Source organism: Leopardus geoffroyi, chromosome B3 (assembly GCF_018350155.1).
Source record: "Leopardus geoffroyi isolate Oge1 chromosome B3, O.geoffroyi_Oge1_pat1.0, whole genome shotgun sequence".
NCBI lineage: Eukaryota > Metazoa > Chordata > Mammalia > Carnivora > Felidae > Leopardus > Leopardus geoffroyi.
In genome coordinates, this window is record NC_059337.1 from 119428827 (window position 1) to 119444471 (window position 15645).

A 15645-nucleotide genomic window follows, 5' to 3' on the forward strand; every position below is an offset into this window, starting at 1 on the left:
GATCCCTAGGATCCTTAGGAGTTTCCTGACTACACTTTCAGGGCTTTTACCTCAGAGTGTTGTTTTTATGATTTGACACAATATTGTTTATAAAAACCTTAGCGTAGTGTTGGCACTTAAAAAGTGCTTAAAAACTATTAATTGTTATCGTTATGGGAGCATATGGGAAATTTTGTGTGATCATATTTACATTCTTAAAAATATCTCTTTGCCAACATGGTAGAAGATGGATTGGTAATAAAAGGAATAAGGTAGAGACAGAGAAACAAGTTAGGTTTCTTTAATAAGCCAGACTAAAATGGTAAGCCCTTGAACTAAGATAGTGGAAATGAAAAGTGAAGGATAGCTCCTAGAAATCTGAGTTAGTAGAATGGAAAGTCTTAGTGATTGATTGGTTATATTGGGGTCAGGGAATTCTGGTCAGTAAGAATGAGGAGTCAAGAATGACTCTTAGTGTACACCTTAAATTTGCACACTGATATTGTCAGATATATTTCAGTTTTTAAAAAAAATGACTCAGGTTTCTGGCTTGGATAAATATAGGAAGAAGATCACCTTTGAGAAGAAAGATGGGAGAGTTCAGTTGTTTAAGGGTATGTATAGTCAATTTAGGAGGACATATGCAGGAGATAGTTAAATATGTGGATCTAGTGCTCAGGAAATAGAGTTTTGAATATCATAAGCTTATAAATTCTAGTTAAAGCCATTAGTGAGAAGATCACCCAGGAGGGATATGTGATGTTACAACAGGACTCTGGTGTGGTAGGCAGACTGAGATGGTCTCTCTGATCCCTGCTGCTTGTATTTATGCCCTTGCATGATCTTACTCTTTTGACTGTGGGCTGGATCCACTGACAGCAAAAATGGTGGAATGCTGCTTCTGTGATTAAATTACAAAAAGGCCATAACTTCTGTCTTGTTGTCCCTCATTCCCCTTTTAAAGAAGCAAGAAGCCATGTTGTGAGTATGGAGAGAAAAACTGGCTTGGGAATTGTAAGAGCCTGGACATTGGAAACAGACTTGTTCTAATACTTACTAAAATTTGACAAGTTATGTCTCTAACCTCATTTTCCTTGTCTTTAAAATGGAGTTAATTATAATATCTTATTAGGTTGTTGAGAGGATTAGATTGGATGATGATTATAAAATGCCCACTATTGGGGCACCTGGGTGGCGCAGTCGGTTGGGCGTCCGACTTCAGCCAGGTCACGATCTCGCGGTCCGTGAGTTCGAGCCCCGCGTCAGGCTCTGGGCTGATGGCTCAGAGCCTGGAGCCTGTTTCCGATTCTGTGTCTCCCTCTCTCTCTGCCCCTCCCCCGTTCATGCTCTGTCTCTCTCTGTCCCAAAAATAAATAAACGTTGAAAAAAAAAAATTAAAATAAAATAAAATAAAATAAAATGCCCACTATGAATCTTCATGACCTTGGATCTGGTTACAGATTCTTACATATGACACCAAAAATACAAGCAACAAAGTAAAAAATAGATAAATTGGACTTCATTAAAGTTAAAGACATTTGTGCATCAAAGGACATTATCAAGAAAGTGAAATGACAACCCACAGAATGGGAGAAAAGTTTTGTAAATTATATATCTGGTAAGAGGCTAGTATCTACAATATATAAAGAACTTTTACAACTCAACAACAAAAAGACAATCCAATTAAAAGATAGGCAAAGGACTTGAATGGACATTTCTCCAAAGAAGATACACAAATGGTCAATAAGCACATAAAAAGATGAACATCATTAGTCATTAGGGAAATGCAAATCATGGCCATAGTGGGGTATCATTTCACACCCACTAAGATGGCTATAATAAAAATAGTTAAAAAAAATTTTTTTTTTACATTTATTTATTTTTGAGAGACAGAGAGAGACAGAGCACAGCAGGGGAGGGGCGGAGAGAAAAGGAGACAGAATCTGTGAGCAGCCAGTTGATGCAGGCTCCAGGCTCCGAGCTGACAGTACAGAGCCCAGCGCGGGGCCCGAATCCACAAACCACGAGATCATGACCTGAGCCAAAGTCGGACGCTCAACTGACTGAGCCATCCAGTTGCCCCAAAAATATTTTTTTTAAAAACAGAAAATAACAAGTGCTGGCAAGGATATGGTGAAATTAGAACCCTCATACATTGCTGGTGGAAATGTAAAATGATGTGGCCACTGTGGAAAGTTGGTGGTTCCCTAAAGGTTAAACATAGAATTAGTGACCTAGCAATTCCACTATTAGATATATACCCAGTAGAATTGAAGACAAGACCTCAAATACTTGTACCTGTATGTTCGTATCAGTACTATTCATGTTAGCTGAAAGGTGGAAACAAGCCAAATGTCTGTTAACAGATGAGTGGATAAGAAGCCCAATATAGTATATATATACAAGGGAATATTATTCAGCCATAAAAGTGAAGTACTGATACATAGTACAACGTGGATGAATTTCAAAAACATTGTACTAACCAGGAAGCCAGACACAAAAAGATCACATGTTGTATGATTCCATTTATATGAGACATCCTGGGTAGATAAACCCATAGAGACAGAGCAGATTGGTGGTTGCCAATCAGGAGAAAGGACAGGAGATGAAGGGGGAAATGGGGAGTGATTGCTTAATGGATACAAGCTTTTCTTTTGGAGTGATGAAGATGTTTTAGAATTTGATATAGGTGGAGGTTACACAATATTGTGAATATACTAAATGCCATTGAAATGTACACTTAAAAATTTCACGTTAAAGCAGTTTTAGCTCCAGGGGTAGTTGGGTGGCTAAGTTGGCTAAGCATCCAACTTTTTTTTTTTTTAATATAATTTGTTGTCAAATTGGCTAACATACAGTATGTGCAGTGTGCTCTTGGTTTTGGGGGTAGATTCCTATGATTCATCGCTTGTATACAACAACACCCAGTGCTCATCCCAGCAAGTGCCCTCCTCTGCCCCTGCCCCCCTCTCCCCCCCATCAACTTTCAGTTTGTTCTCTGTATTTAAGAGTCTCTTATGGTAAAGCATCCAACTTTTGATGTCCACTCAGGTCATGCTCTTATAGTTCAGTTCATGAGATCAAGCCCTGCATTGGGCTCTACTCTGTCAGCACTGAGAATCCCTGCTTGGGATTCTCTCTCTCCCTCTCTCTCTGCCCCTCTCTCCTGCTCACATTCTTTTTCTCTCTCTCTCAAAATAAATAAATAAACATTAAAAAAAAGTTTTAGCTCAGTAAGAAAAATGTATAGAATAGTGTTTGACACCTAGTAAGCTATCAATAAATTTTAGATTTTATTATTACTTAGTGTTACCTTTATCATTAATTTAGCTGTGTGACCTTGGGTATCAGTTTTCTCAGTTGAAAAATGAAGTTGTTGGACTAGAAGACCCCTAAGATTCTTCCCACATTACAATAAAATTCTGTTATTTTAAGACATAGTATTTAATTTGTTGTGTAAGGAAAACTGACTCTTAACTCTTCCTGGGTTGCTCCTTTACTCTCACATTACTGTCACTCACAGCACTTCTGACACCATATGTGGGGTTTTTTTTCCCCCACACCAAGTAATTCTGACACCAGCTGGGTGTCCTACAATTTAACTCAATTCTGACTCCCTAGAGATACTGTCAGATCCTTCCGGGTAAGGGCTTAGTCCCACAAGAGTACCTTCCCTCCTGCTTCAGTACCAGTCACGAGTCCAGGTTGTCACTTGTGCTTGTGACCGATCATCAACTATAAATTAGATGTTCCCACGAATTCCTTCTTGGGTTTGATTAATTTGCTGGAGTACCTCACAGAACTCAGGAAAACAGTTTACATACTGTTTACCAGTTTACAATAGAAAGGTATGATAAAGGGTGCAGATGTACATCCAGCTGGAAGAGATACATAGGGCAAGATGTGTGGGAAGGGCACAGAGCTTCCATGCCCTCTCCAGACAAACCACTCTCCCAGCACCTCCACATGTTCACCAACCCAGAAGCTCCCCAAACCCTGTACTTTGGGGATTTTTGTGGAAATGTTAATCACATTTAATCACATTCCATTCCCAGCTCTCTCCATCTCTGGACAGGATAGTGGTATGAATGAAAATCCCAAGATTCTAATCATGGCTTGACCTTATGAGCAGCCCCCATACAGGAACCCACCAAGAGTCACCTTGTTACAAAAAAACACTGCTATCACCCAGGAAGTGCCTAAGAATTTAGCAACTCTGTGTCAGGAGCTAGGGTCAAAGATTAAATATTAGAACAAAAGATGCTCCTAGGGTTCGTACCACTTAGGAAATCACAAGAGTTGTAGGAGCCCTGTGCCAGGAAGCAGAGGCAGAGAATTTTTTATTATCTCACATTCATACAGCATATATTTATTGTGTACTTTCAGGGTACTGTACTAGGTACCAAGGACTTAGCAGTAAATAAGACAGAGATGGTTCCTGCTGTCACACAGCTAACATTCTAGTAGAAAAGGCAGTACACAAATAATTGTTTGCTGAAAAATTGTTTTAACTACACTCTGGGGCAGGGTCAAGTGGGCAGTGATCGTTCTGAGAAAAAGATAGTTAAGTATGAAGAATGAGTTGGAGTTAATTGAGTGAAGGAAAGGGAAGGAGCATAGTGCCTTTGTAGAACTGAAAGAAGGCTAATATGCCTGGAGTTCAGACAGTGACTGCTGAGAGAGACAAAGGCTGTATCATGTAAGACTTCTCAGGTTGTAGTAAGGATTTTGGATATTATCCTAAGAACACTGGGAAGTCACTGAAGGGCTTAAACAAGCCACATTCAGTTTCTGGCCATGTGGAGAATGGTTTGGAGGGGGGCAGGAGGGGAACTGGGGACACCAAGTAGGATGTCATTGCAGTAGCCAAGACTAATACCTAGAACCAGGGTACAGATAGTGGTCAGGGAGAGAAGTCATTGAATTTGAGAGTAATTTAGGACAAAGTCTTGATTGATTGCCTGTGGGACATGAGAGAGGAAAGAGAGGTGTCAGGGTTGAGTCCCAGATTTCTCCCTTGAGCATGTAAGTCAGTGGCATGTAAGGACCATTGGAAGGCTTTCACTTCAGGCTGAGATGAAATAGCAGGGACTAGATTCACCTTCCTTCCCACCTGAGACAATTTTTTTAAGTGACAAAATTTATGAAACAGTGGTTTTATGACACTGACATCAGGCAACAAAGGACAGTGATCTCTGAAAGGTAAGAAGTAAATGCAGTTGAGCCCGGTGATTGTCCCAACTCACTGCGGTGAGAGTTTCCACGTTGCGGTGCAGGGAGGGGGAATCTGGGCAGAGGTTGGCAGACTCCCTGAGTTGAAGACACAGAGCTAAGAGCCTGGAGAGACCCAAACAGCCGGCGTTCACAGGAGAGAGTTGTAGAAAGGAAAGCTGCTCAGGAGCTCTGAAGAGCTGCAGAGGGTCCTCCTAGAGTCTTCAGCTGAGTACCAGTCAGTGCGTTCATGCAAGGAAACGACTTGAGGCTGAAGAGAGGACCATCCCAAGGGATTAGGGGCAACAGTGGCTGGCACCACAGGCCAGTACAAGCGCCTACGCCTACCAGCCACACTGACAAAATCTCATGATTCACAGAACTCAGAAGAGTTTTGCCTCAGTAGTAGTGAATACAATTGTCAAAACTTCCCAGATGATACACTTCAAGTATGTGCAGTTCATCATATATGAATTACATCTCACCAAAATTTTTTAAATTTTTAAAAAATGTCTGTTATTTTGGAGAGAGAGAGAGTCTGAGCATGCGTGAGTGGGAGAGAGGGAGAGGGAGAGAGAGAGAGAGAGAGAGAGAGAGAGAGAGAGAATCCCAAGCAAGCTCTGCACTGTCAGCACAGAGCCCAACTCGGGGCTCAGTCTCAAACCATGAGATCGTGACCTGAGCCAAAATAAACAGTTGGAGGCTTAACCAACTAAACCGCTCAGGTGCCCCAGTTTCTTATTCTTAAGTATACTGGTTTCTTTGCCTATTGAGGCCATTCTACAACAGATAACCAGCTCAGATCTTATACCCATCATGCAGTGCGCTTTGTTAAATACCACTCTTATGTGCTTTTCCTGGGTTCTGGTAATCTTGAGTGTATTCCTAGTGTCCGCTTAGAATTCCTAAATGCAGCAGTGTTTCTGAGATTTGGAGGATAACCAAGAATAAAATTTGTTTGTATTTACAAAGTGACATTTAAAAAAAAGTAAAGACAGTTTTCTGGTCTTAAAGATATCAGTTTGGGGTTTCTTATGCTTTTCAAAATAATATCAGTGTGGGGAAAACAGCTTCTAAAATGTAAAAGCCATGCTGGATTTTAAGATAAAAGTGGTTTTACAGCACTGTAGAGAGATTAGAGAAATGGCATGTGTAAAGTGCTTAGCATAGGTGTAAGTGAAGCAAATAAAGTGTAGTGCTTATGATTTAACTACATACATGTTAGATGTCAAAGACTGTAAGAACAAGAGATATCGCTTATCTGACTGAAAATAATTGTTAAAGCCATGGAGTTTGTTTTGTTTTGTTTTTTGTAGTATGTATTTTTAAAAGTTAAATATGAGCTTTATTTTTTGGCCTTGTAAAGCAATACATATTCATTATAGAAAATACAAAGAAAGCAAAAATCAGGCAAAATCACAGCATCCCCAGATAGTCACTTTTAACATTCTTCTAAGTAATCCAAACATCTCTAAGAGATATTATACACACATATGTACACACACACATATGTGCATATAAATATAAATTTTATATGCATGGCATCATGCTATTGTTCTACAACCTGCTTGTTCAACTTAGTTCATTGTGATCATCTTTCAGTGTCCATGAAAACGTAGCAAAATCATTAGTTTTATGAATGTGAAGAATACCATTATGAGATTATTTATCATATATTTTGTTAACTCTCTCTTAGTGGACATTCAGGTTGTTTCCAGTGTTTCACTAAAGTAAATGATGCTGCAGTGAGATCCTTTGCTGGATCAAAGTGAATGGCACATTTACAGTTTATATACATATTAACAAAGTGACCTTTGTTACTTTGGACACTTGTCCAAATTATATTTCTGAGAGTGGTAAATGAAAGCTCTTGTAGTCCTCTAACTTAGCCAAGCCTGGATATTGTTAAACTTTTTAATACTTGCCTCTTTTATAGAGTAATTATGTTTCGGTGTTTTTTACATGTATTTGATTGCTAATAAAGTTGTGTTCATTGGCCAGTTTGTTTTCCTTCTTTCATGAATTTCTTGTTATCATCCTTGTCTACTTTTCTGCTTCTCTTATTTAAAGGTGAGGATGGGGCGCCTGGGTGGCTCAGTCGGTTAAGCGTCCGACTTCAGCTCAGGTCATGATCTCACGGTCCGTGGGTTCGAGCCCCGCGTCGGGCTCTGTGCTGACAGCTCAGAGCCTGGAGTCTGCTTCAGATACTGTGTCTCCCTCTCTCTCTGATCCTCCCCCGTTCATGCTCTGTCTCTCTCTGTCTCAAAAATAAATAAACATTAAATAAAAAAAAAAAAAAAATGAAGGTGAGGAAAGTGAGATCTAAAGAAAGGAAGTAACTTTCCCATGGTCAGCCAGTAATTTAGTGCCAGAATCGGTAATCATAGCATGCTACAGCTGGAAGGGAATCTTAGACATCATCGAGTCCCAACCCTCTAATGTTACAGATGCAGAAACAGAGGCCTAAAGATGTTAGGTGACTTGACTAAAGACAGCTACCCAGCTCATTAATGACAACCAGGAATCTGAATCATGTCTCATGAAGAGGGAAAGGCAAGTAACATTTTTGAGCCTGCTGTATTTCTTATGTTTTCTCATTTAATTCTCACTATTATTTTACCATAATTAACCCTTGAACAATGCAGGGGTTGGGGCGCTAACCCCTTGTGCAGGCAAAAATGGTTCATAGAACTTTTGACTCCCCCCAAACTTATTTACTAATAGCTAATTATTGACCAAAAGCCTTACCAATAACATAAACAGTTGATTAACACATATTTTGTATATGTATTAAATACTGTAGTCTTACAATAAAATAAGCAGAAAAAAGAAAATGTTATAAAGGAAATCATAACAGAGTGCCTGGGTGGCTCAGTCCAGTTGAGCGTCCGACTTTGGCTCAGGTCATGATTTCACGGCTCATGGGTTCTAGCCCCGTGTTGGGCTCTGTGCTGATAGCTCAGAGCCTGGAGCCTGCTTTGGATTCTGTGTCTCATTCTCTCTCTGCCCCTCCGCTGCTCACTCTCTCTCAAAAATAAATAAACATTGAAAAAAAAGAAAATCATAAGGAAGAGAAAATACATTTATAGTACTGTACTGTATTTATCAAAAAATCCACGTGTAAGTGGACCCATGCAATTCAAACTTGTGTTGTTCAAGGGCCAGCTGTATTCCCATTTGAACAGATAAGGTGACTGAAGTTCAGAGAGCTTCCGTGATTTGCCCCCACACCTAGTTATTTGCAAACCTGGACTAGAAATCAAATTTTCTGATGCTTGATCCAGGGGTATCATTGCCTCTTAGAATAGTAATAGTAGATATGTTTCTTGACTTCACTCAAATACTCATTTGATAATATATGATAATTTGCCTCTTGGGAACTTGTAAATAAAACTCTGCCTGTGTTTAACAGTTCTTATTTGATACTGGACACCAATCAAACACTTAGGAGCTTTAGGAACTCTTCATTATAAGCAAAAACAGATCAGATACCATGTCTTACATCTTATGGGTGAATAGATTTGAGATTCATGAGCTAGATATAACCTAAGTTTTCAATGGTAGAGATGTCTGGATTGAAACTCTCAGTATTTTCTTAGAAGCATTTTTATTCCGTTGAGAGTGAAATCTTAACATATAAAATGAAAATGACATTTGGATTCTCTGAAGTGTAAAATGGACTTGAAATCATCAAGGGGTCAGTAGGAACAAAATCGAAACCATGTCAATTGCATCCTCCATATCTCCAGGAAAAAAAAAAAAGTGCCTCTTAACTTTGATTTCTTGACAGGTCTCAGAATTTCAAAATCATATAGAGCTAATTTGGTTGTAGCTTCATCCTACAAAGAGGTACAGAGATTAGTATTGACTTGTGTATAACTTTGTTGATACTCTTGGTTTGGTTCAGACATGTAGAAGTTAGCTGGTAAAGTCTGTGTTCTGCATTTCTGCTTTCCAGAGAGATCTTGTAAATGTTTGGGTTGATGTTTTTTAAACCTGCTGGTTTCATCTAACTATGTTGGGGGAAATGGAAGAATGTAGCATGTGATAGACTCTTCCTTTTTTTCCTTTACAGAGGATTTTGTAGGCTTATAGAATAGGGGAGCCAACCGTTAACTCACATTCTAGTCTTTAATCATGTGGGATCTGTAAGTCTCATTATTTAAGAAATAGACATTATTTCTTTAGTATTTTTCTGATATACTCTATTGGAATAAGAGTTACACATTAGTTAGCACTTATAGATTCTGGTAAAGTCTAGGATTTTTGATTTTGCCTTTTTCCCCCCTTTTTGTTTTTTTTCCTCCCCTCCTGGAGGCTTAGTGACTAGAAGAATGTAAAAAATAAAAGTTGAGTGGTTTAAGGCAGTGCTAAAGCTAAAGCACATGTTAGCTCATGCTGAGATGGTTACCTAAGAGTATGGACCTTTAAGCTCAGTCCACTACTGAAAAACAAGTATCACCAGAAGTAATGCTTATTCTAGTATCAAACATAACAGTCCTTTAAAATCTCCTTTGGAATGTTGAAAAGAGATCAAATGAAACCGTCAGAATGGTTATTTATTGAGGAAGAAGAACCCTCCAATTTCATTCACCCGTTGTAGCTCCACTTTCTCATTTTAATGCTCGGTCCACATTGGTGATGGTAAAAGAGGTCCTGTACCTACAGAGATGGCGGTGGGAGAAGGGACATCACCTTTCCATTTACTGCTTGTTGCAATTTGGCCTGTTTACAGACAGAACTGCTTCATGGGTGCTTCTGGTAGAGAGCAAAGGAAAGCAAGGTAGCAGCAAGAAGTCAGCATTTACGCATGACCAGTGAATTGGCTAATTTTTAACATGCAGTTAGTTAAGAAATGATTACAGCCTGAGGAGTCATGACCTCAACTTTTCATCAGCTCCATTGGATTGTGCCTCAGTTTGGAAATGAAGGAGGTATGCGGGAAGTTTTAATTGTACCTGTGTGATTTATCCCTAGTCAGCTCTTTAATTTCTTCTGGCTGTCTGAGGTTTCCGACATGCTGTAAATTTCCCCAACTTTTTCATTATCTGCAATTTCTTTATGACTCGTGAATCGGAGTGGAGAGAGAGTATGGATTTACAGCGGAGATAAACATGTCCATAAAGTCTGTATCTGTGTCAGTAATTGTACTGCTGTCAGTGACTGTCCTGTTTTACAGGCCTCTCTTGGGAAAGGAACAGGCTTCACTACCAGCAGCACTGAAATGCTTGCTTTGATTTGCATTAACTTGCTGGGAGACTAGGTAGGAATGGTGGGATAGGAATTGATACTGGACCTTGGCCTCTTGTTTGTTTAAAGTCAGATGACATTGTGTTGGATAGCTGTGTGTTGAAAATAGAACATAGACAACCTTTGCTTCCTAAGTGAAATGCAACTTTATTGATACAGATGTGAAAAAATCTCTTCTAAGTTCATGTGCTTTTAAGATGACTTCCCATTTTCTGTCCTTGTTGTTCATGAAACTTCCATCTTTCCATTTATCTTTTATTTGAATTAAAACACAGGATTTCTCTTTCAGGACACTCAGCCCTCAAGAGTGGGGCAGCTAGAGTTTTCATGACATTCCAGATTTTCCATCTGCCATGTCTTAATTCTCAGCTGGTAGTGTCTCTTTGCTGATTGCTTGAAGTAGGGTGCACTCAACCATTTGCCGTGAGAAAGGAAGGCTTAAAACAGAGACAAATTCTTAATATTCCATCTTTAAGGACGCTTCAGGATTTCTCTAGTGTTTCCTTAGAGCAATTGTGAAAGAAACCAAAGAGAACCCTTTAAAAATAGGTGGAGAAGCAAACACACAGAATTTTCTTCTAGTACATTTGATACTGGAGCACACCCCTCAAGAATCAAAACTGTCCTTGCGTACCCTGAACCCTCTGCAAGGTAGTTTAAAAGAGTAGTAGGTGGCGGTACAGTTCAGCAAAGAGAGGATAAGATGCAGGATAAATCTCAGTCCTTAGTCATCCCACACGTCCAAGTAATGTGGAGAGTTTTCTAGTTGATTTTTCCAAACATTTCACTTCTCTTCCTTCTTCTGCTTGCATTCTTTTTGCCATCTTTCTACTAGTGGATGGGAGAGGGAAGATTAAAGGAGATGATATGATACAAGATTGTTTGGCTTCTTTCCAGAAGCTGTGGTGAAAAAGTATGGCTAGAGAAAATTATACCTAAAATGAGATGTGAAATTATCTGTGTTTTTGATTCTCTGTCTCTCCTGTTGCCATAATAGAGTTTCTTCTTACTCAACAAAGGGTCAACTACTTTCTTTGGGTGAGAGAGATAAGTTGCTGAGGCCCCTTTGGAAGTCAGCCCTTGCCTTTCTTTAGACTAGGAACCCTTTGTCACTCACTCTCTTCTTTCCCATCACACCTAGCAGTGCTCCTCATGGAGTAAGTTACATCATTAACCTGATTCAAGTTTGGGAAAACTTCTAGTATATGGCTTACTAGGTCTGGTTTAAAAAACATACACAATAACCTGAAAACCAAACAAACAAAGCCACAATTTAACTTGGTGCTGTAGCTTCCAGTTTTGTTTTATGAACTTAAAAAGTTTTCTTTAATGAATGCCATATTGGAAGTGTTCAACATCCATTTTGGTGTAGACCTTTATTTTTCCTTTTGTCTTTTATCCATTTTATACAAGCTGGTTGTCAGCACAAGTTTGGGCTAAGTTAAGGACTTTCACCTATATGCCTACTCCATTAGTCAGAAGAAGATAGCTCTGTAAAAATAAGCTTTTTTTTTTTTTTTTAAGTTTGTTTATTTTGAGAGAGAGAAGAAAGAGTGTGTGGGGGAGGGGCAGGGCTAGAGGTAGACAGAGGATCCCAAACAGGATCTGTGCTGTCAGCACAGAGCCCGACATGGAGCTCAATCCCATGAACTGTGAGATCATGACCTGGGGTGAAATCAAGAGTCAGACAGATGCTTAACCAACTGAGCCACCCAGGTACCCCTAGAGTAATAAGCTTTCTGATTGCTCAGATTAAGAGGCTTGTTATCACTACGACTATTACTGCCTCCTAGAAAATAGTTTTATAGGTGGGGAGAGTATAGTGCACTAGCTTCCTGTGCAAGGGAAGCACTTTTCTTCTGGTTGGAGAGAAAATAGTTCATGGTTTTCTGCTTCTGTTTCTGCTGCTGTCAGCTGTCAAATTCAGTAAAAACAAGGGTCTAATTAGCCAACAGTCTCAGTGTTGGAGGATAATAGCATTAACAAAGAAGAGAGCAACACAATAAAAGATTATTTGAATATGAATTTGTGTACCTGCTCTTCACTGAAATGGCTCCACAGTGGGAATTGATAACTTTGTATTAAAGGGTTAATAAACAAAGACACTGGACAATGATTCCAGAACATGTCTCCAGATTGAAAAACGACTGGCATTTCTTCCTCACTGTCCTTAATCAGGCTGAGAATGGAATCCAAGAGTAGCCAGGCTTGAAACTAAAGGGAGGGCTGGAGTATTGATCTGTTAACTGCTTGTAGAAGGGATCATTCTTGGGTGAAAATCCTCAAGTGGTAGTTTAGTTTTTAAGATCCCAGACTTCCTTGGCTCCATATAGATTAAAAATAGCTTATTTCAGATTATCAAGTAAAAGAATATGAATGCCACAAATAGGTCAGGGAAGAAGCTCCTCTTCACTAACTTAGGAAGAAATGCCGTTAAGTCTTTTCCTCCTGCAGTTCATCTTTGTATGAAAACATTTTAAATACCCCGTAAGCCTCCCTGACCACATACATGCGTACATATATGTGTATGTGTATGTATGTACATGTACGTGTGTGTGTGTGTGTGTGTGTGTGTCTGTGTGTGTCTGTGTGTGTTTAAATTTTTATTTCTCCTTGAACTATTTGGAAGTAAGTTTCAGGTATGAGGCACTTTACCCCTAAACACCTGAGAACACATCTTCTAAGAATAAGGACAGTTTCCTGCATAATACTGCTTACGTCCTGTAGCTGCAAACTATCTAATATCCTTTCACATTCAGAATTCCTCAGTTGTTCCTAAAAATCTTATGTAGTTTTTTTTTTTTTCTTTTTAAACCAAGATCCAGTCAAGATTCAAGCATTGCAAATGTCAGTGCATTCTTGGTAGAACATTTAGTACTAAATTCTACACACCAGCTCTTTTAATAAATATTTACCAGAGGCACCTGAGTGGCTCAGTTGGTTAAGTGTCTGACTTCAGCTCAGGTCATGATCTCACGGTTCGTGGGTTTGAGTCCCGTGTCAGGCTCTGTGCTGACAGCTCTGAGCCTGGAGCCTGCTTGAGATTATGTGTATCCCTCTGTCTCTGCCCCTCCCCCACTCATGCTCTGTCTCTGCCTCAGTCTTTCTCTCTCTCAAAAGTAAATAAACACTAATAATAATAATAAATATTTACCAGTTTTTTCCTATGGTGAACATGTATTTACTCAAATGACTATCATTTTCCTCTAGAATATTGAATTTCAAGCTCCCTCTATAGGGGGGCCGGCTTTATCAAGCTTCTTTAATCTGTTTCTGGTATTCTCCCCTTCTGCTAACCAAATTAGCTGTAGAATTGATCTCTCTCCAGTAACTACTCCATTCTACAGTCAGTAATGTTTTTGAAACACAATTGACATGTGACTTTATTCCCTTCTTAAAGCCCATCGATGGCTTCCCAATTGGTCTTCAGAAAAAAATAAGAAATCTTTAACTTGGCCTTGTTGCTGTGTGATCTGGCCTTTCTCACACCATGCACATCTCACACCATGCTTCCCTCTCTTACCATGGGTTCTACAAATTCCTCGTGAGGCAAAAATGAAGTAACGAATCCATCCGGGGAACACATCTTGGGAGAGATGAAGCTTGGAAGTACACCTTGATGGCTAATATTTGCATATGAGAAGAAGGAAGACACTTCAGACTGGAAGCAGTTTTTGAGTATGGGTTGGTTAGAGTACTAGAAAGTGTGGAGGAGCTAAATTGGAAGACCTGAAGGACCAGGCTGAGGGATCATTAGAAGTCTGATAGCTACCTCCAAGGAGAATTGAAGGGCGTGATGATGGGTCCCAGAGACTAGCTAGGAAGCTGTTGCAGTCTAAGAATACAGTGCTGCTTATATTAGATAGGACAGTGTGAATGCAAAAGACAGGACAGTTGAGAGATATTGGGGAGGAAAAATAGGTATTAAATTGTAACAAACTGGAAGGACACAAGAGTCAAAATGATTTTAAGATTTTAAGCCCCTGTGACCAGGAGAATACGATTCAGGCTGGAAGTGGGGTACAGAGTGTCAAGCCATCATCGAAGTGAATTACGTAAGCACCTATCACTATTATAAGCTAAAAGATTCTGGATATCAAGTCTGTTAGTTAGGATAAGGTTCAACTATGTGAACTGTGGCTTACACAGAGTAGAACTCTTTGCCACAAAAAGGAAGGCTGGAGGTTGACAGGCCCAGGCTGGTAGGACACAGTCAGAGTGTCATCAAGGACCAAAGCTTCTTTCTTTCCACTCCACTTTCTTTTCAACGTTTATTTATTTTTGGGACAGAGAGAGACAGAGCATGAACGGGGGAGGGGCAGAGAGAGAGGGAGACACAGAATCGGAAACAGACTCCAGGCTCTGAGCCATCAGCCCAGAGCCTGACGCGGGGCTCGAACTCACGGACCGCGAGATCGTGACCTGGCTGAAGTCGGATGCTTAACCGACTGCGCCACCCAGGCGCCCCTCCACTCCACTTTCTTAGTGGTTTTCAGCTAAAGGATACCTCAAAATACAGGGTGACTGCTAGAGCTCTAGCCATCAGGCCTGAGGTGTAGGCCAGGAGAAGGTAGGAAAGAAGAAGGGCAAAGGGCGGTGGGTGGGGGGGGTCCCACACAGCTGACTTCTTTTTTTTTAAGCAGCTTTCTAGAAGTGCCATAGAACTTAGTTGTCTGCACCAACCTAGCTGCAAAAGACTGTCATCTTTTATTCTGGGCTATGGTTTTGCTGGCTAGAAATTAGGGGTTTTGCTAATAAGGAGGAAGAGAATAATAGGTATTGGGATAAGCAATCAACATTCTCTGTCACAGGTAACAAGACACCTGTGCAAGAGCAATGACTGGTCAGTAGAAGAATGTGAGGTGATGGCCATGTTGAGAAAGCTCAGAATTAGTGATTTTAGAGGTGTATGAATGGTTGTTCATCTGTGAATTAGGCTTCATTCTTATACTTTACTGATTATGTTGTATGAATTATAAACAAAAGTTAGGGATTGATTGTGTTTTCTTTACCATATGGTATGCTTGGTATTCCAAAAGTCAGTAAATTCATACCCATGAGTCCTTTTAAGGGATCTTGCAGAGCTCTTCTGGGGGATGGGGGTGGGGACAGCTATTTTTCCAAGGAAGTAAACAGAAAAATCTCAGCTTTTTAAAAAATCTTTAGGAGGCAGACCACTCAAGAAATGGTGAGCTTTTAGTAGTG

At 39.9% G+C, this 15645-nt stretch overlaps 1 protein-coding gene across 3 annotated transcripts in view; it reads left to right on the forward strand.

Annotated features, from left to right (window-relative positions):
• The window catches only part of LIN52 (lin-52 DREAM MuvB core complex component), a 111875-nt gene that overhangs the window by 32898 nt on the left and 63332 nt on the right, over positions 1 to 15645 (forward strand). The window contains exon 6 of one of the 3 annotated variants that reach the window (XM_045448211.1): positions 7638 to 7914. The exons of the other annotated variants lie outside the window; for them this stretch is intronic. Coding sequence (XP_045304167.1) covers positions 7638 to 7657 — 20 coding nt within the window. The 3' untranslated portion in view covers positions 7658 to 7914. Of the gene's footprint in view, positions 1 to 7637; positions 7915 to 15645 lie in introns of those variants that run through there. 3 annotated transcript variants of the gene reach the window in all.